Here is a 26,887-nt window from a genome sequence, read left to right on the forward strand (position 1 = left end):
CACACCAAAGCATATCGGCTCTGGAATATGTAGTAGCGGAAGATGGTGATAAGCCGAGATGTGATCTTCGATGAGCTATCACTCCCCAGGGAAGGTACCCTGCGGAATTTTCAGGGCTCTTTTCCGTCCAGCAGTCTTTTCCTGAACCACAATCACATAAGAACAAAATCTAGCCAGATCCAACAGCAAATCAAGTAGAGCCACCAAGTTCGAAGTCCTTGGAGCAAATAAAGACACTACTAGCAACCGAAGGACGAGTTTTTGGGGAGCATAGCACAAGCGAGGAAAGCAACAAGTCTCCCACCTATTCAAAAATTCAGAGTCCAACTACCAAGACAAATCTATCGCATGCAGCTCCACCGCTCCTATCACTGCGCCCTTCTCGCATTTGCAGTGCATCAACCTATCTACGAGTCTATGTAGTTTCCAACACTTTTGTTGATCTTGCCTCGAGCTAACACGTCCTAGATGATCCCAATACCTATGAAGAAGCACTTGCGAGCCCCGAGGCGACCGAGTAGAAAAAAGCAATGGAGGCGGAACATGAGTCACTTATAAAAAATGAAACCTGGCGACTTGTTTCCTTACCTCCAGATTGAAAATTGGTACGCTGCAAATAGATGTACAGGGTCAAGATGCATTCCGACAGAACCGTCGCAAAGTTCAAGGCACGCCTTGTTGCGAAGGGATATACGCAACAATTTGGGGTTGACTACGACCAGACATTTAGCCCCGTGGTGAAATACGGGTCCATCCAAACCGTGCTTGCCATCGTAGCCCGAAAACGCATGTCGATTATTCAATTCGACATACACACATCATTTTTGTATGGATCACTTGACACAGAGATCTACATGCAACAACCGTAGGGTTTTGAAACCATGAGTCAAAACAACTCGCAGAAAGTGTGCTTCTTGCTCAAGAGCTTATACAGCCTAAAGCAATCCGAGCGGATCTGGAATCAGACTTTCCATGATTCTTTCATGAAGTTCGACCTCAAAGCAACGAAGGCAGATTCCTATCTCTATATTTCGAAATCAGAACCGCGGCTCATTGTGACTCTCTTTGTGGACAATGGTTTGGCCACTTGCTACTCAATGGCCCGACTCGAAGACCTCGTGCACCACATGGAGCAACATTTGGGCATCACTTGTTCAAACGCCAACCTATATGTTGGACTCCACATCTTTCGCCTTCAAACCAGCGGACACATTTTCATCCACCAAGTAATTTACTTGTAACAAATATTGAGCCGTTTCGGTTTTAGTGAATGCACTCTTGTAAATGTGCCTGGTGATCCCAACACTAAGCTCGACAGCGACGGAGAATCCCTTTCACCATTGTTTCTCTACTCTGCTGCTAAGGGGTGCCTCTTATATGCACAAACCCTCAGTCGTCCCGACATTAGCTATGCGGTTAGTATCATAGCTTAGTTTCCAGTAAGCCCACAATGCCAGCACTACCAGGCGGTAGCACAATTTTTTTGTTACATCACGGGCACTCTCCACCTTGCACTCTGTTTCAGCAGCACAACCAAGACAATGTTACTCGAAGGAAATGGGAATGCGGATTATGCTGGGGATGGCACAGATCAAAAATCCTGCATAGGTACATTGTTGCTACTCAATGGGACACCCGTCCACTGGTGTAGTAGAAAGCAAAATTGTGTTTCTACATCTACCACCGAATCGGAGCACGTGGCAGCAGGATCAACCACAAAAGATATTATTTGGTATCGTCGGCTACTCGCAAATCTAGACTACAAACAAGGCCAAGCCACATGCCTCTTCTCTGACAACCAAAGCACAATTCGGGTTGTGCACAACCCTGAATTCCATTGTCAGACGAAGCACATCAATGTGGTCTATCATTTCATACAAGAGCACCAACGTGTGGATGACATCGACATGCAGTATGTCAACACAACGGCACAGTTGGCTTACTTGCTCACGAAAGCACTACCTTTTTATTGTTCTTTCTTGCTTCAAAACTGCATTGGATTACTCCCAATGCCAAGCGTCAAGCCTGCCCACTAAACAATAGTTTTTTCGGTGTTACAGACCAATAGCATCGGGAGCTAGTGGTCTGTGGGAGGATGTTGATAAACAACTCTCCAGGTCGGATGAGCTAGCACACTCAGCACACTCGCGCACTTCACGTAACTAAATTCAATTTAAAGACAAATGATGATTTAAGCGAACACCATTAGTTCGTTGGGGTGCATGATGTTTAATGCCCTGCGCGCACTCACGAAAGTGCGGTATGTGTGTGTTATTTTTTTTCTGTGTTTAATGACATCACCAACGTGTTATCTGCAAGGTCGCATGCGTTTGTGGATCGAGCGTATTTTGAGCATCTTTTTCTCTATATTCTTGACAAATAACCATCGATTTATACCTTTCAGTGTCAAGCTTTTCATAGGTGCAACAATCTGATTTAGCAAGCAGTCTTCATAAACGTGTATGCCCCAGCCTTAACATCGAACATTCAGTATTCACTTTGTACAAAACTGGGGGGGGGGGGGGGGGGACATGACCTTGAGAAATTTACATCGTTTTCTCCGGCTTCTTTAGCAGCATTAACGATGGTGTTCTCATTTGTGCCTCAGTATGTGCATCTTGAAATAGATAACATTACAAAAAAATTACAAAAAAATACTTGAATGTTCTATATTTCAAGAGTATCCCTAGCACATAAAAATTACAAAAAAAATACTATGAATGTGATAGATCCTCTTGAAATAGAGATGCTGCGACGCACTTTCTTCTCTGGTCCCTCTCCACTACTTTATTTTTGACCGATTGTTAATAGTCGCTGTTATTCGTATTTCAATTTGACGATTAGTAAGTTTACTTGTATTTCCATACGTTACCACTCCTCACACACAACTTCACGTGCAGAGTTCCGGTTTCAGAATTTGAGGTATGTTTGACGCATCCGTTAGGTGGTAGAAGCTTGCACCCAGGGGTGATCCCAGGGAAGCTGCTAAAGACACAGTTGCTAGGGAATGGCGAAAGTTTAAGCGTTCAGAGGAGACGTCTTTGTCATCAACTGGTATAGTGTGCACGCTGGTACTGAAATGCCATGGGTAAACATTCCGGCACACAGTGCAAGTCGCAACCTCGGCCGATGCAGCAGCGTTCGCTGTTATGCATGATATCTCCAGTATACCTCGATTCAGACAAATAAGGCAGCATCTATTCATGTGTGATTCCCTTGGGACTTGTGGCACCCGACAGCCAAAATGTAAAGTAAGTATTGAACTCCCGAACGTGAAAATTCTCCCAGAGGCTACGATTTCAATAGCTGAAGTCATTTTACCTGCTTACACATTTGCATCACAACCTCATAGCATTTTATTTTATTTTATTTTATTTGCAATTGAAAAAAGACAATCCGAAGCAGAATCGTTATAATTTTAAACTAATTCTATCTTTGAAATCTAAACAGATCAACTTTAATATCTTAATGTTAAGATTGCATACGTTGTTAGGATAATATAGATCAGTGAGAAGTGTAATTTCGTTAGTCAGAACATTCAAAGTATTTTTTTGTAATTTTAATAATAAATTTAAAAATAGTAAGTAAACGCAAAAAAAGAAAAATAAACTGGAGTATAAACGTATATATGATTTTCTGAACATGTTTGCTTTAGCAGATTGTACATTTCTTTTGCAAAAAAAACGTTGTTTGGTACAACTATATTAATTATCTGAAAATAAAAACTGTATATATTATTTATTTGATAAGTATTATCAATTTAGCTTAAATAATTTTTATGATTACATTAATATAGTATAGAAAATCCAATGAAAGACGAAGGTTGTGATCCTTATAGTCTTTAAACTTGTTTCTTTAATATGTACTGTATAAAAATTTCACAATATTTTAAAGAATTGCATACCTTTCATCATTTTATATTACAAAGAACTACAAGATATAAAACACAAAGAATATGGTATTATAAAATGTAAACAGTTTCTGAATCCAATTTTTTTACATCATTGTATTATCATTTCCACAGTTTATAAATATCTTCTTTTACTTGTGTAATACTATATTACTCAAGATTTATTACACTTATGAACTAATGAAGTGGCTGCATTAGCAATATAAGAGAGCAATATAAGATAGCAAATTCCAATCAAGCATTGAAGTGTCACAATAAACAAGACAGAAAGTGAAGTTTTAGGGTGTGGGAGGAAGTCTACTCGTACCAAAGTGAAAAATCATTGGTATAGACACAAATATGAGAAACCATGGTTCCAAATGAGTGGAACAGGAAGAACAGGAGCCAGTGCGGTAACGAGGAGGAGGAGTCCCTAGAAACGAGACCGTCACTGCCTTGCCGTGACGGACGTGACGGGCAAGGGGCTGGTGTAACGGCGTCGGAAGTGCGCAGTGCTGCGCTTTTGAACCGCGAGAGAGAGGTTTGCGTTGGCAGGCAGGCTCTCGGTCGACAGAGAAAGAGCTCACCCTCGCCATCTCTGCCCGTCCCGACACCAGGTCCGATTCCAACAGCTTTTCTGTAGGATTCATCCAACACGCTGCGAACCGTAGCAACGTCTGTGCTGCTGCGCCTTCCCTTTGGTTTCTGTCTGGCTCTACTTGTACGGAGTTTGGTGTTTCGTCATGAAGGGGGGTTGGCGATTCACCTCGGATGTGTGGAGGTGTCGAAGCGTGCGGGGGGATTAATATGTGAATGACAATTACGGCCGTTCAGGGTGTTGGGAGGTGGAGGGTGGAGGGGGAGGCTGAGTGGTTGTGGCAGTGTGTAGAATGCATAAGTGAAAGGGGGACAAATTTTTATTTTAGGGCATGAGATTGTCAAGACGAGTTTGAACAGGCGTGGATGGTTCTTAGGGTTTCGCGAGGAGAGCAAGGTGGCGATTGTTGCGATTTTCTGCATTTTTGCTCCCTTTTTTGTTGCAATTTTGGACTCTGCCGATTTTTAATTGAGAGGCACGGAACACTATCGTTGCGTTTACTGCGAGGGGCGCTGAGAGGATGGAAGAGGGAAGGTGGAGGAAGATGATTTGTTCATTTTTTCTGGATGAGATTGGAGCCGTGGTCAATTCTTGAGCAGTGGAGTGCAAGAAGAATGTTATGGAGGGGACTGTTTAACTCCATCAGTGAAAAGAAAGCATTTTACCCGGGATTGATAATTGGGAGAGACGAGGGAGAGAAAAGGCTTTGAATGTGCTCCGACAGTGGGTAATTCACAGGAGTAGACTTAATGGCGAAGGAATCGGAAGCGGACCCCCAGGGAGTATGAGGATGGCCCGTGGCTCTGGTGTCGAGCGTGAAAGGGAGCCGAGGAAGTTAGGGAATTATACTGCCGACCATTTGATTGTCGAAAGGGATGTATTGGACGGGGACCCGAGAAGAGTAGGTAACCTTGCAATGGCAGACAGAGAGAGGGAGGTGAATAATACTCCAGTGTTGATGCGTCTAGGTGGAAATCGAGAAGAGTTTGACCCGGCGGCAGAAGAGTTACTGGAACTGGTAACGCAGTACAAGTCCGCATTATTAGAGTTGACATTCAACTCCAAGCCCATCATCACTAATTTGACTATCATAGCCGGGGAGAATGCTCACGCCGCTCACGGCATCACCAAGACCATCTGTGACCACATTATCACGGTATGACCCACAATTCATTCTCGGGATCATATCGAAACGGGCCCTGGTTATTGTAATCCTCCCATCGACACGTTCATTGGCCTTGTTTGTATTTTACACGTGTAACTTCATCAAAGATGAGGTGTTTCATGTTTCTGATTATTATTCGTTTAAACGAGCCGGCGGTTTTTCAGCGCTTACGCCGGGATGCCCCGGTTTCATTCCTTCCCCTCTCTGTTTGGTGGTGTAACCTTATTAATCTCCAGACAATCTGGCGAACTAATTATTTGGCGGGAAAAATCTGTGATAGCAATATTTTTTTCCCGAAGATGAGATTATACGGAATATCCTTGTGAATGGGCTGCTCGGCAGGCTATTTTGAAATTTAATAGTCTAGATTACTCTCTTGTATCTGATTGCTTTGAATTCTGTGAATGATCGTTTTAGCGAGTTAGTGATGGCACACGAGTCTTCGTCTTGGCCTTTATCATACAGACAATATAGACGTAAGGAAAGCCCCATTACTCTAAAATTATTATCGTAAAGTGAGAAATAAGCCCGCGTAGCTTCTTAGTGCACTGGCGATTCTTGTCGACTTCTAATTTTCATCATCAATGGAGGTGCTACTTTTGGCTATCAAACCTCTAGGTTGTTAATTGAATCTTATATTGACACCGTCTTGTCTACAACACTTGTGGGAGTGGGAGCGTTCAATTACAACGTTTTTATTTTTATTTTTATTTATTTATTTATTATATATATATTTTAATTTCAGGTTTTTCTTTCCTGAGAGAATGCCAATATTGAGTGGTGTTGAATTGTGTCTAATCAGAGTTTGCAGTCCCTACCTGTGGCTGCCTTGCTTCTGGTTTCATTTAATTCATTAATTCGTTCGTTGATTGATTATGTATGTATGCATGTGAGATATCATTATTGTTTTGCAATCGTTTTACGTATCCTTTAAGTCTTACTTTTGGGTTGAGAAATTTCGACTACTTGATTGCGTACGATTTTTCCTCTTAAAGTTTTGCGACTTTGAGTCTGATCTCCCTCGTGGCGTGCAATTTTTAGGTTCCAGAGGATCAGAAGCTTCCATCTTTGTATCTCCTTGACAGCATTGTAAAAAATATTGGAGGCGAGTATGTGAAATATTTTGCTGCACGACTTCCTGAGGTAATTGTCATTTAAGAAATTAGCTTTGAACATTTATTCAACCGAAGTGTTTGCACCTGCCATTGAATCCTCATGATACCACGATTTTTTACGGTTTTTGTGGATGAAAGTTCATTTTGCATGTTACTATGAGACTTTGTTAGCTGCACATTTATTCTTCTAATCTGGATGCGATCCTTTTTGCAGGTTTTTTGTAAAGCATACAAACAAGTGGATCCCAGTCTTTACACAGCAATGCAACATCTATTTTGGACCTGGCGGGGTGTTTTCCCACAAGCTCCTCTTAGAACAATCGAGACAGAACTGCAGTTGAACCTGAAGCCTGTTGCGACTGCAAGTCGTACTCAGGCCCCAAGAGCCATGGACCCTGCTGTGCGTCCTGGACATGGCATACATGTGAATCCGAAGTACCTGGAGCAACGTCAACTAATGCAGCAAAGACCAAGCAGGGTCTGCACTTCATACTTACCATTTTTCATGTATGCACTTTACTAATTTAGTTTTAGCGTATATATATATATATATATATATATATATATATATATATATATATATATATATTGTTTCTTCTTCTCTACGCAGAATGCTCCTACCGACCTAGATTAGGTCTTTGTTTCGTGCTTTTGGTTTCAATAGCGACTGTTTTCCTTTGCTTGCGATATAATGTGTCCAATACTTGTGTTCTGATAGGTTGATGGTACTCCTGCGGAGATCAACGGAGGTGCCAAATTAAGACAAGATAGATCTACGCTACGGGAAAATCCCAAGACATGGTCGGAAACACAAAGAGCAATTGTACGATCTTCGCCAAGCTTACATTCAGTCGATTGTTCTTTCTAAATACTTTTCTTTGGCCACATATTTCCTGCACAACTCTAGTTTGATGTGATTTTATCTTCTGCAAGTCAGGCATGTCCATGGATTTTGGTGGTGTTGGTGCCACGCCGTATTTATAACACAGGCTAGAGTTGTGACTGTCGTTTATCGTCTTTGACAATGGTTTGTCTGCATCATGGATCAGATTGGGCATTTCAATCGAGAACATCTTGCTGAACCAGTTTACAACAAAGAGCCTGCATTAAATTACCCAGATTATGAGCTTCGGAGACGGGGTATTGCAAGATCCGATATTATTAAATCAAAACAATCGGATAGATTTGATCAAGGAGAGAGCGGTTCATGGTTTCGTGACGGAGACGTAGAAAAGGGCAATGTTGTTCCCGATGAGCGGTCACAACGACATCCTCGTCGAAACGGCTATCGGGATGATCCAAGGCAGCCGTTGGGAGCAAGGCCTTTAATTCCAGATGCACAGAGCTACGATCGCTCTGTTGGTCCAGGAAGAGGAGGTACATTTACTGCATCGCAGTCTGTGGATCTTGAGAGCAGAGGTAGAGGCGAAGTGCGGAATCGTAGGATGGATCCTCGAATTCCCGTTGGTGCGGATGGAAGGGGTCGTAGAATAGGGCTGGGGTCTGATGTCGAGGAAGGGCGGGGCTACAAGATGGAAAACCGAAACCTTACTCTGGAGGCTGCTGGCAGAGGCAGTCGAATGGACACTCGTAACATGGGTTTAGACGGACGTGGTCTAGGACCAAATGTCCGTTTTTCAGGGCCGAACAACCGTGCTTTACGATCTGAAACCGTTGGGCTAGGAGCAGATAGTCGAGGCTTGAGGTTAGATCGGGGCCTGGGTAGCGAGATCGTAGGGAGGGGAAACTGGCAAAATGAAGAAGAAGAGGAATTTCAATGGGAAGATATGCATCCACAGGTACAGGAGCCAGATCGAAAGGCCGGCGACAGTAAAGCGGATGAATGGTTAAGTGTAGACAGGGACATGATAAGGGCAGGAAATTCGAACAGGCCAGGGATTGAACCCGTGGGAGGTTTGGACGACTGGCGGAGAGTTGGAAGCGGTTCTCAATCCGAACAGTTCTCTGGTCCAGCAGCAATTCGGGGAACTCTCCGCAGAGTACGGCCGTTATCTTGATTGTAGACATCAGTAGACTGTGATGTGATGATATTGCTTGTGTTGAGTGTTTGCAATTTGGCACATGGACGATGCAAGTGTTCGCATGTGTATTGGGATAAAACAATGCTTCTGAGGAATGTTTGTGAAAGCCCTGGTTTTGACCAGTCCAATCGGTGTGTGGCAATGGGTAGTTGCTCGTACATAGTGATCTGAAGCTTGCAGTATTGCTCATGTTCAGGAGTCTGAGGAGCGCAGTCGACTCGCGATGTCCCAGTCTAGTCATGGGTCTCGTTTGAAGGTGGAGCCGGACATGGATGTGATGAATTCTGGTCAGACAAGATTACCTCCAGTGCAGGTAGTGTTGGGGACAAAGTTACTTGGGAGTATCCATTTGTTGTATTCTGAGTTCGCGGCGTTGGTTTTGTAGCGAGCGTTTACGTTGGTGAACGTTGGAATGGGATGTGATGAGGTTGGGTTGAGCGGATGCATGCAGTGAAGTGACATTTGATTCCGCGGGTGTGTTGTTTGTGGGTTTGATTATGGACGTTGTGGTAGTGAAAGTTGTGTTGGTGGTTTGCAGGTGACGCTTCCGAATTTCAGCATGGCACTAAGTACGTCAAACGTGCAACCACGACCAGGGACTCCTCCAATCCTTTCCCCAGGTGGAAGAGACAGCGTTCAAGGTGGACGAGGAGCATATGGGTTGAGGCAAAACTACGGGTCGAATCTAGGGCAGGGTCCGGGTTATAACAGCTCGTCTGGTGTTCCGTTTGGTCAAGGCCAGAATGATGGGCAGGCGAACGGAGTACATTCCTCGCAGGCAGTTCCATGTTCAGTAGGTTTACCGCAAGTGTCTGCAGGTGGAATGTTGCAATTGCCTCTGTTTGGTCCGAGTCAGCAGGCAGGTAATTCGAGCGTGCAGGTTGCGGTGATATCTCAGCAGAGCGGTCTTGTGAGTTCAGAGGGCACGCAGAACCAGTACCCGCAACAAAGCGGGAGTGGAGTGGTGACAATGCAAGCGCAGTTGAATCAGTTCCAGCAGGCAACACAAGGAGGGTCAAGTTTGGGTGGTAATCAGGGTGGTGTTCTCCCCCTGAACACCGCAGCGATTTCTGAGCTGCTGAAACTAGTACAGCAGTTGCCAGCTTCGCAGAACCCGATGCAGCAACAGCAGCAAGCGCTTCCTTCATCGCAAACCCAGTCGCAGATTGTAACGACGGGTCAGGTGTTGCAGTCGGTTTCAGGCGCACCTCCTCTACCGAACGGTTCGCCGCCTAGTTTTTTGTACAACTCGGTAGCACAACAGGGAGGGCAGTACACGACAGCACAGGGTCAGGTGCTGGCGCCTCCAATGCTGTACCCCAGCCAGGCGGGAGGTGTTCCGAACCAGCCTCCTCTTCCTCCTGGTCCGCCACCAGCGTCAGCTCTGACGGGCAATTCCGGGGGTCAGGGGTCTGGGGGAGCGGGAGTGAACCAGTTCGACAACCTGTTCAAGTCGCTGCTAGCTCAAGGCCTGATATCTGCTCCCGGTGCGACGGCTGCGACGAGTGTCCAAGCTGCGGTGGTGGATGTGCGAGGAGGGATGAACGCGGCGAGCACGAGTTCGTCGTTCTTCAACCCAAATGTAGGCAGCGTGCAGGCGAGCAGTGTGCAGGCGTTTGCGCTTTCGAGTGGTTTGGGGGGCAGCGTGGGTCCCGGCGCGGACAGCTCATCTCGGTACGCGGGTGATGCAGCAGCAGGGAGCCAGGGTGTGGCAGTGAAGGATGATCCAATCGGGACGGAGTTCAAGCCGGAAGTGTTGAGGGAGAGGCACGAGGTGGTAATAGACGCGCTGTACAATGATTTTCCTCGGCAATGCAAGACGTGCGGGCTTCGATTTTTGGAGCAAGAGGCTCACAGCAAGCACATGGATTGGCATGTATCGAGGAACAGGCGGCAGAAGTCGCAGAAGAAGGTGTCACGGAAGTGGTTCGTAAGCGAGAAGGAGTGGCTGAGCGGGACGGTGGCATCGAGTGCGGAAGCGGCGCCTAGTTTTTTCGCTGCAGAGGTGGGTGCAGGTGCAGCGAAAGCGGACGAGGGCGAGAGTCTGGCGGTTCCAGCAGATTACAACCAGAGCGTGTGCGCGTTGTGTGGAGAGCCATTCGATGATTTTTACAGCGACGAGAGGGATGAGTGGATGTACAAGGGTGCGGTGTATATGAACGTTCCTGCGGGCGGTTCTATAGAGGGGATCGACAGTGTAAATTTGGGGCCCATTGTTCACGCGAAGTGCCAGACGGAGTCTGCAGCGACGGCAGATCTAACGGAGGACAGCGAGGAGGTAAAGTGGATGAGAGGAATTAGTGAGGGGGTTGGAGTGGTCGAGGGATGGGAACATGGAGAGCGCGGGAATGGGGAGTGTGGTGAGTTGGGATTTGGTGCGCGGGAAGGGCGCGGGGAGTGTGATATGGAATGAGCGGATGTGGTTTGGTGAGGGTGGTATGATTCACGAGGGGGTGTGGTTGGGGAATTTGCAGGTTCAACCGGAGTTGATGGCAGCAGATAGTGTTCGCATGGAGGTTGATGTGGGAGGGGGAGATGATACAGCCATGCCGTTACTAGACAATTTTGAAGCTTTGGAAAGCAAGGTACGTAGTGGGTGATGATGTAGCGTATGCATTGGGTAGCTTGGTTTGGGAGCGTTGGTGGTGGAGTGAAGAGTTATAGAGGCGCATGTGTTGGATATGAATGGTAACTTAGTGGGTGTGTGTGGAGTTGATGCACGCAGTTTGGTTGGGATTAGAGGTGTAGGGAATGGAGTGTCGTAGGGGGTGCGATGAAATGGGTTGTTGACGTAGCGATTTGATGGCGGGGCGTGTGCAGGACGAGAACATTGAAATGGAGAACAGGAAGAAGAGAGTCCGGTATTGACATTTCGGGTGTTCCAGTGTAAACAGAGGCGTGTACGAGTGTCAGAGATGTAGTAGGGGACAGTTGACATGAGGATGATAAACGATGTGAAATTGACAGATTCCTTGATTGCTTGCTGAGGCAATAGTTTAGAGATGGAAGGAAGCATTTGATGTGGATGAAGGAGTAAGAAAGGCGGCGTTAGAAAAACGTGATGTTTCATCTTTACAGTTGTGGTGTCCAAGGCAGTGTTGTCGTGATATGTGGGTATGTTGTGAATGGATGATGTGAAATGGTAATCGTTGTTGAGGGCAGTGAGGTGGTTCCCTGGTACGCTGTTGTGAGTGGGAAGCTGTGCTGGTGTTGGAAGTTAGAGGGCGCTTTTGCAGTACAGGTAATGGTCAGGTAGGGAGGAATTCGTCTCCAAACAGATTGCTTTGGGTTAGGCTGGTTTTTATGATGGTTTGGGTTTGGAAAAGGTAGTATGGTAGCTAATATTTAATTGCAGTCCTGTTGTGAACCCACATGGTTTGGAGCTCCAGTCCGAAAGGTTCCTTCCGAGTGAAGGGGGAATTACTGGCTGCAATGATTACATTTCACCGCCCTAAAGAGATACACTGGTCACGTGTAGCCTCTGACCAGTCGGTTCTGTGTTAAGCTTTATGGCCTTGTGTACATTTACGTATCCTTTTCGGTGATTGGTTTAATGATTTTTGGTTTTGGATTTGAATTTGTGCCTATAGGAAGTGTGCTGTAATTTTCAATGGAGTGGTCTTAGATTCCTTTCTAATTGAAAGTTGAATTCAGAAACTTCACAATTGAGCACGGTGAGAATGTTCTATTCAAAAATTCTGTGTTATGATACATGCGTTACCAGACAAGTATGTCTGGTTAGGAGTGAACCAGCTGCATAATTATTCAACTAGAAGTTGTAGGGCACAAGATGTTCTATAATACTGAAGTACTGAGTTGCTAGACTGCCAAAACTGAGTATGAAATCAGCTTGGTCAAATTCAATAGACAATGTAGGTAAATTGGATGCAACAAAATTAAAACCATAAATTGCACAAGGTTATCATTGCAGTAAATCATACTTCCATGATGATTGAAGTTTATTACACACAAGTATGTGTATTCAAGAAAAATTAAAAGTCCAAAACTAAAATGAAGCTAAGTCCAAAGCTCAATTTTACTCACACTAGCTGAAACAAATTTAAAAATCTGTCTATATGTCTTTAGCAGCTATCACAGTTCTAATGTGTTTATGTATGCTTCTATATAAGTTCTTACACTCATTGGGAGTTATTGAAGTCCAACAATCCTCAATACACTCTTATAATTCTAGCATTTTTTTGGGAGGTGTTTCATATTGTTTCAATTGATGTTTTAAAGTTGCATACAAGTGTGGAGATTGCGCTAGCTCCTTCAAAAAAGTAAATTCTTGAAAATTGAACCAATAATACACACTCTTTGACATATGCTTGGGGTCTTTTGCCTCTTGAAGAATCAAACTTGTAAGATTTAAATTATAAGCATGCATTGTATGAATCAATTCTCTCTGTATATATATTGATTTACTCTTTCCTCAATCTTGTACATCATACCAAGGCCATTTGGAGTCATGCAAATTGTTTATTGCACCATTCCAGCACTTGTACTTTGCCCACCATGAAACCAACTCCAATTGCAACTATCAGAGCAAAAGTGATTGACTTTTGTTTTATCAAAGAATATTACACAATCCCAATCATCATCAATCCAATGACAATGATATTTTGAAAATTCTAATCTTGTCTTAATCTGACAAAATATGAGCTTTGATTTCTTTTGATTCACTTTGGATTTCAAACTTACTTCACGTAACACTCTCCTCACTAATACTAATATATTAGTATGAGTGCTATCACTCATACTAATATATAGCTCTTTCAAGTAATTTCCAACTTCATGTGCAGTTTCCTATCACCTCTAATAATTTATCTCACACAAGTTCTTCAATCAAGTGCATTATACTTTTTTGGCTTGCCACAAAAACAATGACTTAGACCATGATTCACTCAAATCACTCAAATCAAGCAAATATTGCTTATGAAATTGTGCAATCCAATTTATCTCACACAAGTTCTTCAATCAAGTGCATTTTACTTTTTTGGCCTGCCACCAAAACCATGATTCACTCAAATCACTCAAATCAATCAAATGTTGCTTATGAAATTGTGCAATCCAATTTTTGAATCATATGTAAATCTTTAGCAACATTTCTAGTACTCTCACCCCTCCTCAATTTTTGCAAAGCTGCCACTTCTACTAGCTTCCTATTAGCAACAAAGAGATATCTTAATGAAAACATTTTGCTCAATTTGCATAAATGATGTGCACTGATCATGGACACAATTATATGTATGAAGCCCAAGAACATGCCCATGCTCTCAATCACACTCAAAAAGGCACTTGTGCATGTTAGATTTGTAGCTTAGATTAGTCATTGTAATCCAAGTATGCTCAATCTATCTTACATTGGATTTGTAATTTGATAGCCACATCAATTACTCAAAATAGAACTTAAATCACCAACTGATTTGGCTATTATTGCATTACAAAAGTGTGAATGGCTAATGGCAGAGATGCTGATTTCATATGTTGAGCATATTGATAAATGTTCTGCTCTACTTTCTCTTTTTTGTTCGTTCAACAGAATCATTCAAAAGTTTTTCCAAGTCTTCATTCAGCAGGATAACTTCTACTCAGCACCATTTCATTATCTGTTAATACTCAAGACAGTACCAGCAAAACAAACTAAACTTCTATTTCAAGACAAAAAACAAAAAAACACAAAGCAATCATGAATATCATTTAGAATCCTCACGATCATAAAAATTGTAACAAAAAATCTTTTACAATCCTTGGGTGGTCAAGGCTCCAACGCAAGCAAATGGGCATAAGATGAGAAAGATTATAAGAATGTGAACATCTTCAGCACACCTTAAGCAAAATAGTCCTCACCATGAAAACATTAGGTCTCTGCAGCGAAAAATTGGCCTTGCCTCGTGTACACGGCCCAGCGCCGATGTAAGCAACGCAGACTGCGTTGGGTTGCATGGATTACACAGCTTAACTGCGTGAGAATCAATCAAGCTGGGAGCTGCTGCACGAGAATATGCAGAGTTCGAGGTGAAAACCAATCAAGCTAGTAGCTTCTTCATAAAAATGCAACTGGGTGGGGTACAAGGTGAGAATCAAGCAAGCTGGGTGGAGCGTGACAATCTAATCGTGCACTGGCGTTTTCCCCTTCAAGTAATGGGTGAGCAGGTACGTGGTGCTGTAATTAAACCCCTGCAAGGGAGCGTCGCGAGTGCGGGACGCGTTGAGCTGGGTCCTCACTCGCGAAGCCAGGCTCTTGCCGAGTTCGACGCCCCACTGATCGAAGGAGTTCACGTTCCAGATGAATCCTTGCACAGCAATGCGGTGCTCGTAGAGTGAGAGGAGCTGGCCGATGGTGAAGGCGTCGAGGGTGGGGAGGAGGATGCTCAACGAGGGGCGGTTGCCGGTGAAGACCTTGTGGGGGATCAAAGGCGCGGCCACGCCTTCGGCTTTGAGATCTTCGGGTGTTTTGCCGTCGGCTAGCGCGTCCGCTTGGGCGAAGAAGTTGGACATGAGCTCGTCGTGGTTGGAGACCTTCTCCCCTGGCATGAAGACCGAGTGCTGGCTTCTCACCGCGCCGATGAAATCGCACGGGACGACACGCCCCTGGTGGATCAGCTGGTAGAAGCTGTGCTGGCCGTTGGTGCCCGGCTCCCCGAACTCGATCTCGCCGGCTTCGTAAGGAAGCGGGGTGCCGTCGATCGCTACGCCCTTGCCGTTGCTCTCCATGCTCACTTGCTGAATATGGGGTGCCAGCTTCTGAAGCGCTTGCGAGTAGGGGAGAATCGCGCGAGCAGGGTAGCCAAGAAATGTTACATTCCACACACTGAGGAGCCCGAGGAGAACTGGAAGATTGCTCTCCAACGGCGCGTTGCGGAAATGCTGGTCCATGCTCCAGGTACCTTTCAAAAACTCCTCCACTTTGTCGAATCCGTATTGCAACGCGAGGGGGAGGACGCCGACGGCGCTCGTGACGCTGTATCGCCCACCCACCCAGTCCCAGAAGGGGAACGCATTCTCGGGATCGATGCCGAACTCCTTCACCAGCTCCAAGTTAGTGCTCACCGCAATCATGTGCTTCGACACCGCATCGACTCCGAGATTCGAAGTGATCCATGCTCTGCAAGTGCGCGCATTCAGCATGGTCTCGGCCGTAGTGAACGTTTTCGACACCACCACCACGAGAGTCGTCTCTGGGTCGAGGCCTTTTAGAGCAATGCCGGAGTCCACGGGATCCACGTTTGAAAAAAACCGCAACGATCGGCCCTCGGCTAGCTTTTCAGCTGAAGGTTCCGTCTCCAATGCATTGTGCACGAACAGCGGGCCAAGGAAACTCCCCCCGATTCCGATCGCCACTACGTTCGTAAGCGCCTTCCCTGTGGCGCCAACCCATTCCCCGCTCCGCACCCGTTCAGAAAACTCTTTGATTTTGTCCAAGGTGGACCAGACCTCGGGGACGACGTTCTTTCCGTCACAAAATATCTCGGCCTCGCGCGGGGCTCGCAGGGCACAGTGCAAGACAGCTCGATCCTCCGTGGAGTTGATGTGTTTTCCACTCCACATGGCGTCGATCTTCTCCGACAGCTTCGCCTCATTCGCAAGGGAAAGCAATTTCTCCATAGTGCCTGTGGTAACGCGCTGCCTGCTGTAGTCCACCACGATGCCGTCCACCTCTTTTATCATGCTCTGGCACCGCTGCTCGTCCTTCATGAGCTCTCGCAGGTGCGTCTTCTTGATCTCTCCCACATGCTGGTGCAGTTGCTTCCACGCTGCAGTTTCCGAGATCGCCAATCCGCTTACATGCTCTAGCCCCTGCTCCTGCAACTTCCTCTTTGCTGGAGAATCTGCAATGGACATCTTAACTACTCCTCTCTGAAACCTCCGATTTCTTACACCATGGCATGTTCCATAAACCTTCCAACTGGTCGTCCTCAATGCCGTCGCCTTCAAACTGGGTGCCGCAAAATTGTTCAACTGGGGTACACTTCTGCTCTGCTCAGCATCCTGCGATACAACACTCGAGATTAGAGGAATGAACTTCCACGCTCTGCACCTAAACGTTTCGGATAGATTCTAATCCATATATTCTTTGCAACTAGGTGGCAGGTCTCCAGTTGGAGAAATTGGAATAGCAGGACAAAGCCAGATAAGCAAACCCTAACGCCGAACAGAGCTTCAACAAATTACGATAGACAACCTGCTGCAACTTCACTTTTTCACGACATTCAGGAAAGGAAAAAAATCTCGACGACGACGTCTAATCAAAGCAAGAGGCGACCAAAACGACCCAATCCAACGAATCGCAAATGCATGCCCGTTGTGTCGTCAATGTGGAAAGACACAATCGTGAGAGCTGATTGATTGCTTCGACATCAAAAACCTGCAAGCAAATGTCCAAATAATCAATTACTATACAGAATCCAGCACAAGGCATCTATACCTGGAACTCCAAACTCCCGTCGAACGTGGAACGCGAAATTCCACCAGCTTTACCACACATCGACCCGCTCGCAACACTCGCCATGCCCCCAACCCCCAAAAAGCCCTCCCGTAAACAAACCCCCCCCCCCCAACCCCCAACCTCACAGATTCTCACACACACACACACACACACACACCTCCTAAAATTTCCTAAATCTTTCTCCCAAAGACCACCACAACGATGACTGCAGCAGCAGCAGAGGGAGTGGACGAGACCAAGAAGTTGCTGGTCTGAGAAGAACTGACGATTGCCAAATGCGAATGGTGTGAGCACGAAGGCACGAATGAGGCAAGGAACTCGTTCACAGAGAACTACTAAACAATCAGTAAGTCGATCGTGTACAGTCGGCGACTGCGGCGCCAGATTGTGCACAGTACCTAATTAGATTCTGCAACTCCAGTTGAGTGCTTGCTCGCATGCACAGCAGAAGCAGAAGCCATTCTCGGTTATGGGGTACCTAGTGCCGGGGAATCATCGTCCTTCAGCGAGAGGTGCTTGGGCACCGTGACCACGCGGAATATGCCAGTTGTTGCTTGGGGTGCGGTCACAGGAGACTCGGTAGCAGGATAGGAGATCTCCATCACACCACCACCCCACGGGCACGGGGCCCACTTTTGCTATTGTGGGTGTGGCCAACAATCTCAAGTTTTGGTCACAATAGAATAGAGTTGAAGAAGGGCTGATGTTGACATGTTGGCTTTTTTTCTTTATCCTCCAATCACCCCTTTCTTTTGTCCTACAATAACAAATTATTGCACCAATGTAACGTCCACTACATGATCGTGTTGAAAAATTGTGTTTGTATAACTTGGTGGGATGTGAGCGGATGTTCCGGGTTTAGGTAACTCCACTGATAAAAGAATGTCCAATTCATGTATGTTCATTAATAGATGTATTTTTGGTCAAATTCTAATAATTTAAAATTATAGTGTAATACTTTTTCTTACCTAAATTGTGTTGCCCAGATTGTAATGGCATTTTTTTATCTTTTTATTTTGCTGAAACATAAGAGAGTGTACCTCCTTGATATTAAATGTATGAGTTAGAAATATATAAGGTTCCCATAGGCAAAGTAATAGCTTCAAGGATAGTGTAGTTTATCTAAACCTTAGGAGGTAGAGAGTTGTTTGTTAAGGCAAACTTTTTAAGCACATTATTATTATTATTATTATTATTATTGTGTTCCAGTACCCTTTGGTGGATTGCCCACTTTGGTTTGTTTTGAAGTTAATTTTTCTTTGTCACACAGTAGTTATTACAGTGTACACTATATTTCTATAAATGGAGGTTGAATGTAGAAAAGCAGATAAATGCAAACACAATTTAATATCATAAAAAAAGTTCTCTACAACTATCCTTATGTCATTACAAGCTCTTTCTAAATTATCAACAATATCAAAATGCTTTTTTCTTTTCTTTTCTTTTCTTTTTGATTAAAGTGTAGTTTATATTTTAGCTGCTTATAATTTATTTATTTTTTTATCTGAACTAATTATAATTGAATTATTAAAAAAATAATCAAATTTAAGGTCATAACTTATATATAATTTAGGTACATATACCAAGTGTTACATACATAGGCTAGTAAATTCATCTATTATATTTGAGGAATTGTTTTAAGAACATTTCTTCTAGTAACATGAGTGGCAAAAGATGATAAGACTAGATCAAATACTTCTAGTATTGCAAATTAATACCCATAAAAGTCAAGTTGAGATCATTCTTAATTTTTCTCAACTTATCTATTGAGTTTTATATATATATATATATATATATATATATAGCTTGCACACATTTTAATACCTTAACATGTTTACATACTTATTGTAAACTTTTGTAGAGCTATTTTTATTTTTTTATTTATTTTTCTTGTATTTCTTAATTCTTTGTTTACAAAATTATTTGTGTAATTGATGTACACATGTAAATCTTCTCCTCCAAAGATTTAAATTGTTAAATCAATTGAGAATAAAGTAATAAATTAGTATTCTTGATTATTTTGAATTAAGTACAATTGTATTTTCAAAATTATATAAAACTCATTTATTACTTATATATCTATTTCTAATAGAGTTGGAACAAAAAGTTCTTAGATCCTTTAAGGATATTGATATTTTAATAACATTTATTTTTACAAAACACCATATACCATGTTAAATAGGCACTTAATGGTAATGTTTGAACACTACATTATTTCACGTTTACAAGAGGAAATAAGATTGAGAATATCAGACAAGCTGGTCTTGATTTAGTAGATAGTTTATATGAACTAATGTTTTTTTCATAACTTTATGGGAAAATAATTTAATCAAAAATAAATCAAAATAAATTAATAACTAGTTTAAAGTTTAATCTCACAATGATTAAAAAAATCATTCAACTTCTGAACAATCCTTTAATTTTAATTTTTTATTAAAAAATTTAGTGTGAAGTATTGAAAATATTGTGGTAAGATTTTCTTGTTGTTATTGCTTTAGATTTTGCCAATTGTTAGCACCATTTGTTCTGTGTAACCATTGTTCGCTCTTATTGAAGTGATACAAGCTAATTGATTAGATTCAGCTTCAGTGTCAGGTGCTCATCTAATCTAGAGCATGTAGTTCTGCAGAAACAAAATGTAACATAAATAAGGGCAATCCTCAAATATTCAGGGTGAAGGAAAATATGGAAATTATCAACATTGAGCCCACCTGGGTTCCAGTCTGTAGACATCACAATTGTTGATTTCTATCAGTATGTCAGGTACTAAAATCCTCCAAGTCTGTCTTCTCCAGGTATTTGACATGATATCAAGTGAAAGTTAAGGAATCAGAACAGAGCTTGTAATTCCCTGCGCATTTACACGTGATACAGTCCTCATTTGTGAACTTACCACAGCACAATTAGTGCTTGACTGTAAGTAACGAACACTGTACACTTCACCGTAAAAAGAAGTAGTATTAAATTAGACTGTTTCTGTGTTACATTCGGAGAATTGAAAGTTGGGTATAATCACATTTATGTTCCATCTGATCCCTTCACCGAGTTAACAAGCCTTCAAGATCTAGAGCACTTAAATGCGACTAAAAATATCAATATGAAACTTTAGAATACAGAATAGAAAATGTTGTTGAGAATTATAAGATCGAGAATTCAACACAAATTATTGCTGATGGCATTTCGTTAGACCAAACATCCATATAGTACTTATGAGAGTGATGGATGGAGCTCTCTTGGGACAGTGCGAACGTCAACGCACTTCAAAATCTTGTAGCAAGCACCCTGCAGCCATACCCGCAAAGAAAATTCCTCGGGCAGCACACCTAGTCCCCTGTACAGCGCGCAACTAACCAGAACAGATGTGGATCAAATGTTGAAGGCGGAGAACATCATATGTCTTGCTAAGAAGCGAAGCATTTTGATGATGAAAAACAAATTCCCCTCAGCGATTGCGTCATCTCGAGGTTCTGAGGTCCAGTCCTCTCAATTCCCGAAAGAATAGATGATCTGCAGCGGCGAATTGCCATGTGAATGCAGGAACCAATCATTGAAAGGCACGCGTTGTCTTCAACTGCTTACGTTCGAGAATCCCGAAACCAAATCAACAATCGACTCAAAAATCTGTAGGCAGACAACAGGTTCTCTTCTTCACACGCTGGTAAATGAACTGCCAGATTTCTAGTAATTTCAAATGGATCAAGTGGTCCTGTGAATAGAATCAATGTAATAAACTCCCAATACCACCTAAGAACTTTTGAGGAAATTATCTGCATTTCGGCTCTGGTCTAGTAATAAGCTTAACCTCTGCCCTGCACTGCTAATACTACCCTGCCTGAAAATATCCACGCATAAATTCTAACTTCGTGACGCATCACATGTGGATAAACATCAAAGCTTATTTTTGCTTGCGAGCCTGCAACGAACGGCGGGTGCGACCTGCGGTACTGCCTTTTGACACTTTACTACCTCCATACTGCTTACTATGAAAGTTGAGGAAAAGGAATAGCAAGCTAGCATTGAAGACTAGGTTGAAGCAGAAGGCGTACATTCCTGCGCAACCTGGTCCAGAAAAGTGCAACCACAGAGTGGCTACGCCGCAGATGAAACTGAACACGAACTGAACAATCTGAACGTTTGTGACAACTTTCTTCCACGGCGGGGGGCAATTGATGCTGCAAAGAAAGTAGTACGTGTACATGATGACATGAACCGCCGTGTTCGTAAGAAGAGCAATGATCTGCAAGCTCTGGGTGTCTTGGAGCCAGAAGAAGCACATGAATATGACCGTCGCGTGATGGAACACATGTAGGAAACTCAGTGGCCGCTTCTTAAAGATAAGTATCACAGTATCGAGTAGTTCATAAAACTTGCTGAGGTAGTACACGTACGACCAAAAGAAAACCGGCCCGACAGCGCGAGTACCATGCGGGAAGCACAGCACCCACTCTGCGCCGCTACTCTTCCCCCACAACCAGTTGCTCTGGCGCACCTCCGCCAGCGTCGCGTTCAAGCAGCCAACAAACATAGCCAATGACCCGACAGTAAGCACCAGATTATGGACTACAGGTATGAAACCCAAACGCACTGGCTTATCCCGGAAACTCAACAAAAATTTGACAACGAAAACGCCTAAAATATATAACACAACCGATGACACGGCGAAGTTCCACGACCCGACCAAGGTGTGGTCCTCCCACTTAAAGCTCTGAATCGCCGGGTGCTTCACGGTCCAGAAATCGAACCGCGACCTCAGATCCTCAATGCGGAGCTCCATGGCCGAAAAAAATTCAACTCCGGCCAGTAGTCAAATGCTGGCGGAATCGCGCTTCCGCTATACTTGCCTCTGCAGGTGAAACGAGCAAGCAGAGAGAGAGACGCTATTCGGTGGTGTTCCGTCACGTATGCATTCCTTTGGGTTGCGAGTGAGCTGCTGCCCCGCCATCATCACCGAACCCCATGTGCGAGCGAGGCCATGTAACCTGCGCAGTGCACAGAGCTCCCTTCCTCAAACCCTAAATAAACCCTTCACCCATCCTCGGATTTGGATGAGGTTTGTTTGTTTGTTTGATTGCAGCCTTCGCCCATTTGAGATTCAGCCCTTCTTCAAGAGTTCATGTCTGTCCATGTCTCTTTGGAACCTTTCCCAGCTTCACTTTGTTCCCAATTGTGTACTCTTCTATTTCTCCATAGCACTTTGAACATGCTTGTAAAGCTGGAATACCTTAAATCATCCTTCTAAAGTTTGTTGATTATTGGTGGGCTTGGAATGGACTTGGAATCTTTCTACAAGAAGAATAGGTTGTTTTGGATTTGTGCAAGGGCAGTTAAGGATAAGGTCTACGGGCTGGCTTAGGGATGTGATATGGTTTGAGGTATTCTGATGTTATTGCCTTGAACTGTTTGTTTCACTACATCAATAGAAACTTATCTATTGTCATAACAACTCAGGCAAAATATCATGCAATTGCAATGAATATTTTTAATTATATTTATACTCTAAAAAAAAAATTATGTTAAAATATATCATTGTATTTAAATATTTTATGTGTTGGTTTATTCATGACATTTTTCTACTTTTCTTTTTTCTTTACATTTCTTTTTATATGGTCATTTATATAAACTTGCATCTTTTGTGGTGACTTAGTATTACAAAACTCAACATATACTCATGGAGTTATTTTTTCTTTTTGTTAGGATTTTGTGGAGAATGGCTTTTGTATTTGGAAGTATTTTTATAAGAAATTATATATATATATATATATATATATATATGTGGATGGATATAGTAGTAGTTGCATTTCATAAACTCCAGCTTGAAATATATATGATCTAACACATTAGGTTAATATATGTAAGTATTAGAGAAAGAATAGGAAACTAATACTTATCATAGAACATGGGTTTGTCTTAGAGCATCAATTCATCCAAGAAATTTTGGTAGAGAGATCTAGCCAACAAAATTAACTTTGTGGATTGCAAAATTTGGTAATAAATGGATGTAGATAGGATGCAAGATCATTTACTTTACAGAGAAAGTGTGTCTAAGACTAAAAAACTTAAGATTCTTGAAACAAGATTAGAAGCAAAAAAGAAGCTGATAAGAATGAAGAAGGCATCATTCTTGCCTCTATATATACTAACTAAGAGCTATATGACAATATTCTATAGGACCTCCAACACTTATCTAACTTACAAAACATGTATCTAACTTGTAAGGCAAGTTTCTTATTTTTACGCCACATGATCAACTTGTACCATAAGTGGCCAACATATGCAGCACATAGCCAACTAAATGGCCAAGTTTTTAACCTACTAAACATCTATAGACATGAATAAAGTCAAATCCATATCCATAATGCTTTTAAGAAGCTTTTCTATAAGATGTTATTTAATTTATCTACTTTTACTTACTTCTATCTAATTCTTCTTATTTATGTAATTTCTAATGTTGGTTATGTCTGTATTATCTTGCATGTTATGTTGTGGTATATTATAAATTTTATATTATTTTATTTTTGTATAAAATAAAAATATATATAAATTTTTTTATTACAAAAAGATGTAAGTTGTTGATTTTTATAAATAAAATTGTATATTTTTAACTTACTTAAATATTATTAAAAAATAATATATTTTGTTACATAATCATTTTTTTGAAGATTGTATTGAATAAGAGTAGAATATTATTAATAGAATTATTATGTTTTATGAAAAACCACAAATAAATATATCTAAAATATATTATTGTACAAGTATTTTTATGATTTTATTAAAGTATGTGATCTAATTTTGCTAATAGCAATTAAAAACTTTATATTAAAATTTTAAGATATTATAATCAAATTTATATATATATATATAATATAATTTATTAAATATGACAACTTGGATATAGCACAAAGATACAAAGAAGGCTTTTGATTGACTATAAAGAAAGGATCTTGAAGAATGCAAAGAACATAGGAATATGAGAATATAGAAAAATAGAAAAAAAGATGCATAGAAACATAGAAACATAGAAATTAGAAAACATGGGAAAGAACAAGCATGGATAAACAAAGAAATTGATGCATGTATCAAAGATTGCATTGCCTAATGACACAAAGTTTTGCAAATATATTAAATTTATTAAGTAATAATAATTTTTATATAATTATTAAATATCAATTAATATTTTTTATTAATTAAAAAAATATTTTTTCATGATAATAAAATTATACATGATTTGGAATGTATAATTTATTTATTTTTATTGAATATAAAGTTAGTAAGATGCTATTAAGATATATTTAAGATGTGATTTTTATAATACTTATTAAAAATCTAGAAAAAATTATTTTTAAATATTTATTTTTATAAATATTAATATTTACTAAAAAAATATTATCAAAGTTAATTTTTATTAATTATTTAGGATTTTTTATTATCTCTTGTATTTTTTTAGTTAACTTCTTAATCTATTTTAAAGTGAAAAAGTAAAAATATAATTAATAAATAAGTAATTTATTTTAAAATATTTTTTATTATATAAAAATATGAAAAAACATATTGCTAAGATAAATTTTTAATGTTGAAAATACAAAATAAACTCACTACCTAACTAAGGAGGATTTATGAAAAATAACCACATAAAGTGATTTTCAACTTTGGGCTCTTATAATACAAGTCCATAATGTAATGGCAAGAAAGTTTTAGTACAAATATACTAATAATAGCTCACTACCAAGGTATATTTAATTTAAAGAGAATTATCTTATAATGCCATTTATGACTATATGGCAATACTACCAATTTATGGGTGCTACAAGTTCTTAATCAATGATAATTTAGTATCAATCACCTACATACTAATCAAACATATGATGTCTAATGGAAGTTATATAAGCATAGAACATATGATTCTTTGAAAGAGAAATGTAGTTTTGATTATTATTGAAAATAATTATAGAACCATGTTGTAAAAATCTAATGTCTTTGAATAAATTGTGAAGCCAAATTACTGTTTTTGTTATATGAGTAGCTTCCATATACTTTGCTTTAGTAGTAGACAATGCAATCATTGATTGTTCTTGCTATTTCAAGTGATAGCACTACTAGATAATAAAAATGTATAATCAAGAGTTATATGTTAAGTATCAATGTTTCTAACATAAGTTGCATTGCAATAATCAATATTATCTAATGTTGTAGGTTAAGATTTGCCATGTACTAGCTAAAACTTTCCTCTAGATATGTAAAGCTGATTTTAGTATGTATTATTGAATATAGCTACAAGTTTATACTCTTCTATGTCAAACCTTTTAAGAATGTTTTCCATGTATTTTTGCTAATTGAGATAAATTCTATTATTCTCGTGGTTTCTAATTATCTAAATGTCCAAGACATAATGGATTTCTTCCAAATCTTTTTTCTCAAATTTTTGACTAAATGAATATTTATTTAAAAAAGAAATCTCTTATTATTGCAAAAATTCATCAAGTCATCCACATATATAAAAATGATAATAAATACATTAGAATACTTTAATACATATTTGTTAGGATTTTAATGGCTCTTTTTCAAACTTTGTGAAATAAAGTATTCATCTATCTTTTTATGCTATGTATTTAAAAATTTCTCGAGATTATATAAATTTTTCAAGAATTTACAAACCAAAGACTATTTGCATTATAAGACATAGCCTTCATGTTGCTTTATTTATATATGTTCCTAAAAATATCCATTCAAGAATAATGTCTTTATATTCATTTAATAAACTTTCAACTCTTTAATTGCAAAAAATTCAAATATTTTATAAATAATAGTCATTTTTGCTATTGGAGCAAAAGTCTCATTGTAATTAATGCCTTCTTTTTGTACATAATCTTTGGCAACATGTTTCACCTAATAGCATTTTACTAAACCATTTGTATTGTATTTAATTGTAAAAATCTACTTGCATCTAATAGATTTTTTACATATTGATTGAGATGTAAAAGTCCACATCTTATTATCAATATAACTATGATACTTCATATCCATTTCTTCTTTTCACTTCCAATTATCATCTTTTTTCATAGCTTTAATAAGAGTAATTGGTTCTTTAGTGCTAGTATAGAAAACATGTGCCATGCAAACTAAAGATATAAATAACTTAAAAGGCATCAAATCCAATGTTTATTTATTATTTATTTATTGATTTTTTAGTTCACATACTTATAAATAAAATAAAATAGATGAAGGTAGAGATGGAGAGAGGAATTAAATGTATGATTGTAATAATTTATTAATGTTCAAGAATATAAGCTTGCAATTGAATTTCTTTTACTAAAGATGAAGGTTCAAAAATATGATATTTTTGATTATTTTTATTGTCTAAATTTTCTACTACATCTTTACTATCACATTTAAAATTAGATGCAAAGTCCAAAGTCAATCTTAATCATTTTTTCTAAATACTTATTATTAAAAATCTCCAAAATCTCTTTTTTTTGCTTAATCTTTTTACACTCAAAATAATTAATATCATGGTTTTTAATCTTAGAACTCTTTTCAACTTTATAGAAACAATAATATTTAGTACTTTCAATATATTTTGAAAATGCATTTTTTTCTTTTGATGTTGAGCTTAATGATTTTTTTTATATATG

General features: G+C 40.5%; 3 protein-coding genes across 6 annotated transcripts; 1 reads left to right on the forward strand and 2 right to left on the reverse strand.

Moving 5' to 3' along the window:
- The first annotated feature begins 4,728 nt into the window (after positions 1 to 4,728).
- LOC112293550 (polyadenylation and cleavage factor homolog 4) lies at positions 4,729 to 11,884 on the forward strand. The gene is made up of 9 exons (XM_024543103.3): positions 4,729 to 5,643; positions 6,694 to 6,795; positions 6,982 to 7,245; positions 7,486 to 7,590; positions 7,817 to 8,767; positions 9,006 to 9,122; positions 9,348 to 11,087; positions 11,284 to 11,394; positions 11,630 to 11,884. Exons 1-9 carry the CDS (start codon positions 5,272 to 5,274, stop codon positions 11,675 to 11,677), a joined length of 3,810 nt encoding a protein of 1,269 aa, XP_024398871.1. The 5' UTR covers positions 4,729 to 5,271; the 3' UTR covers positions 11,678 to 11,884.
- Positions 11,885 to 14,505: 2,621 nt separating this feature from the next.
- On the reverse strand, positions 14,506 to 17,718 carry LOC112293715 (glucose-6-phosphate isomerase, cytosolic). 4 transcript variants are annotated; one of them, XM_024543471.3, is made up of 3 exons: positions 17,657 to 17,718; positions 16,995 to 17,177; positions 14,506 to 16,801 (listed from the first exon to the last, which is right to left on the reverse strand). In XM_024543471.3, exon 3 carries the CDS (start codon positions 16,652 to 16,654, stop codon positions 14,921 to 14,923), a length of 1,734 nt encoding a protein of 577 aa, XP_024399239.1. In that variant the 5' UTR covers positions 16,655 to 16,801; positions 16,995 to 17,177; positions 17,657 to 17,718; the 3' UTR covers positions 14,506 to 14,920. The 4 variants fall into 4 exon arrangements, with proteins under 4 accessions (XP_024399239.1, XP_090113055.1, XP_024399238.1 ...); XM_090256929.1 differs by lacking the exon at positions 17,657 to 17,718 and adding an exon at positions 17,495 to 17,632; XM_024543470.3 differs by lacking the exon at positions 16,995 to 17,177 and having other exon boundaries at positions 17,238 to 17,708.
- A 3,199-nt stretch (positions 17,719 to 20,917) lies between these two features.
- On the reverse strand, positions 20,918 to 22,438 carry LOC112292980 (fatty acid elongase 3-like). The gene has a single exon (XM_024541978.3). The coding sequence runs from the start codon at positions 22,030 to 22,032 to the stop codon at positions 21,154 to 21,156; it is 879 nt and encodes a 292-aa protein (XP_024397746.1). The 5' UTR covers positions 22,033 to 22,438; the 3' UTR covers positions 20,918 to 21,153.
- Positions 22,439 to 26,887: the final 4,449 nt, after the last annotated feature.

This window comes from Physcomitrium patens, chromosome 16 (genome assembly GCF_059467195.1).
Source record: "Physcomitrium patens ecotype Gransden chromosome 16, ASM5946719v1, whole genome shotgun sequence".
In the NCBI taxonomy this organism is placed as follows: domain Eukaryota; kingdom Viridiplantae; phylum Streptophyta; class Bryopsida; order Funariales; family Funariaceae; genus Physcomitrium; species Physcomitrium patens.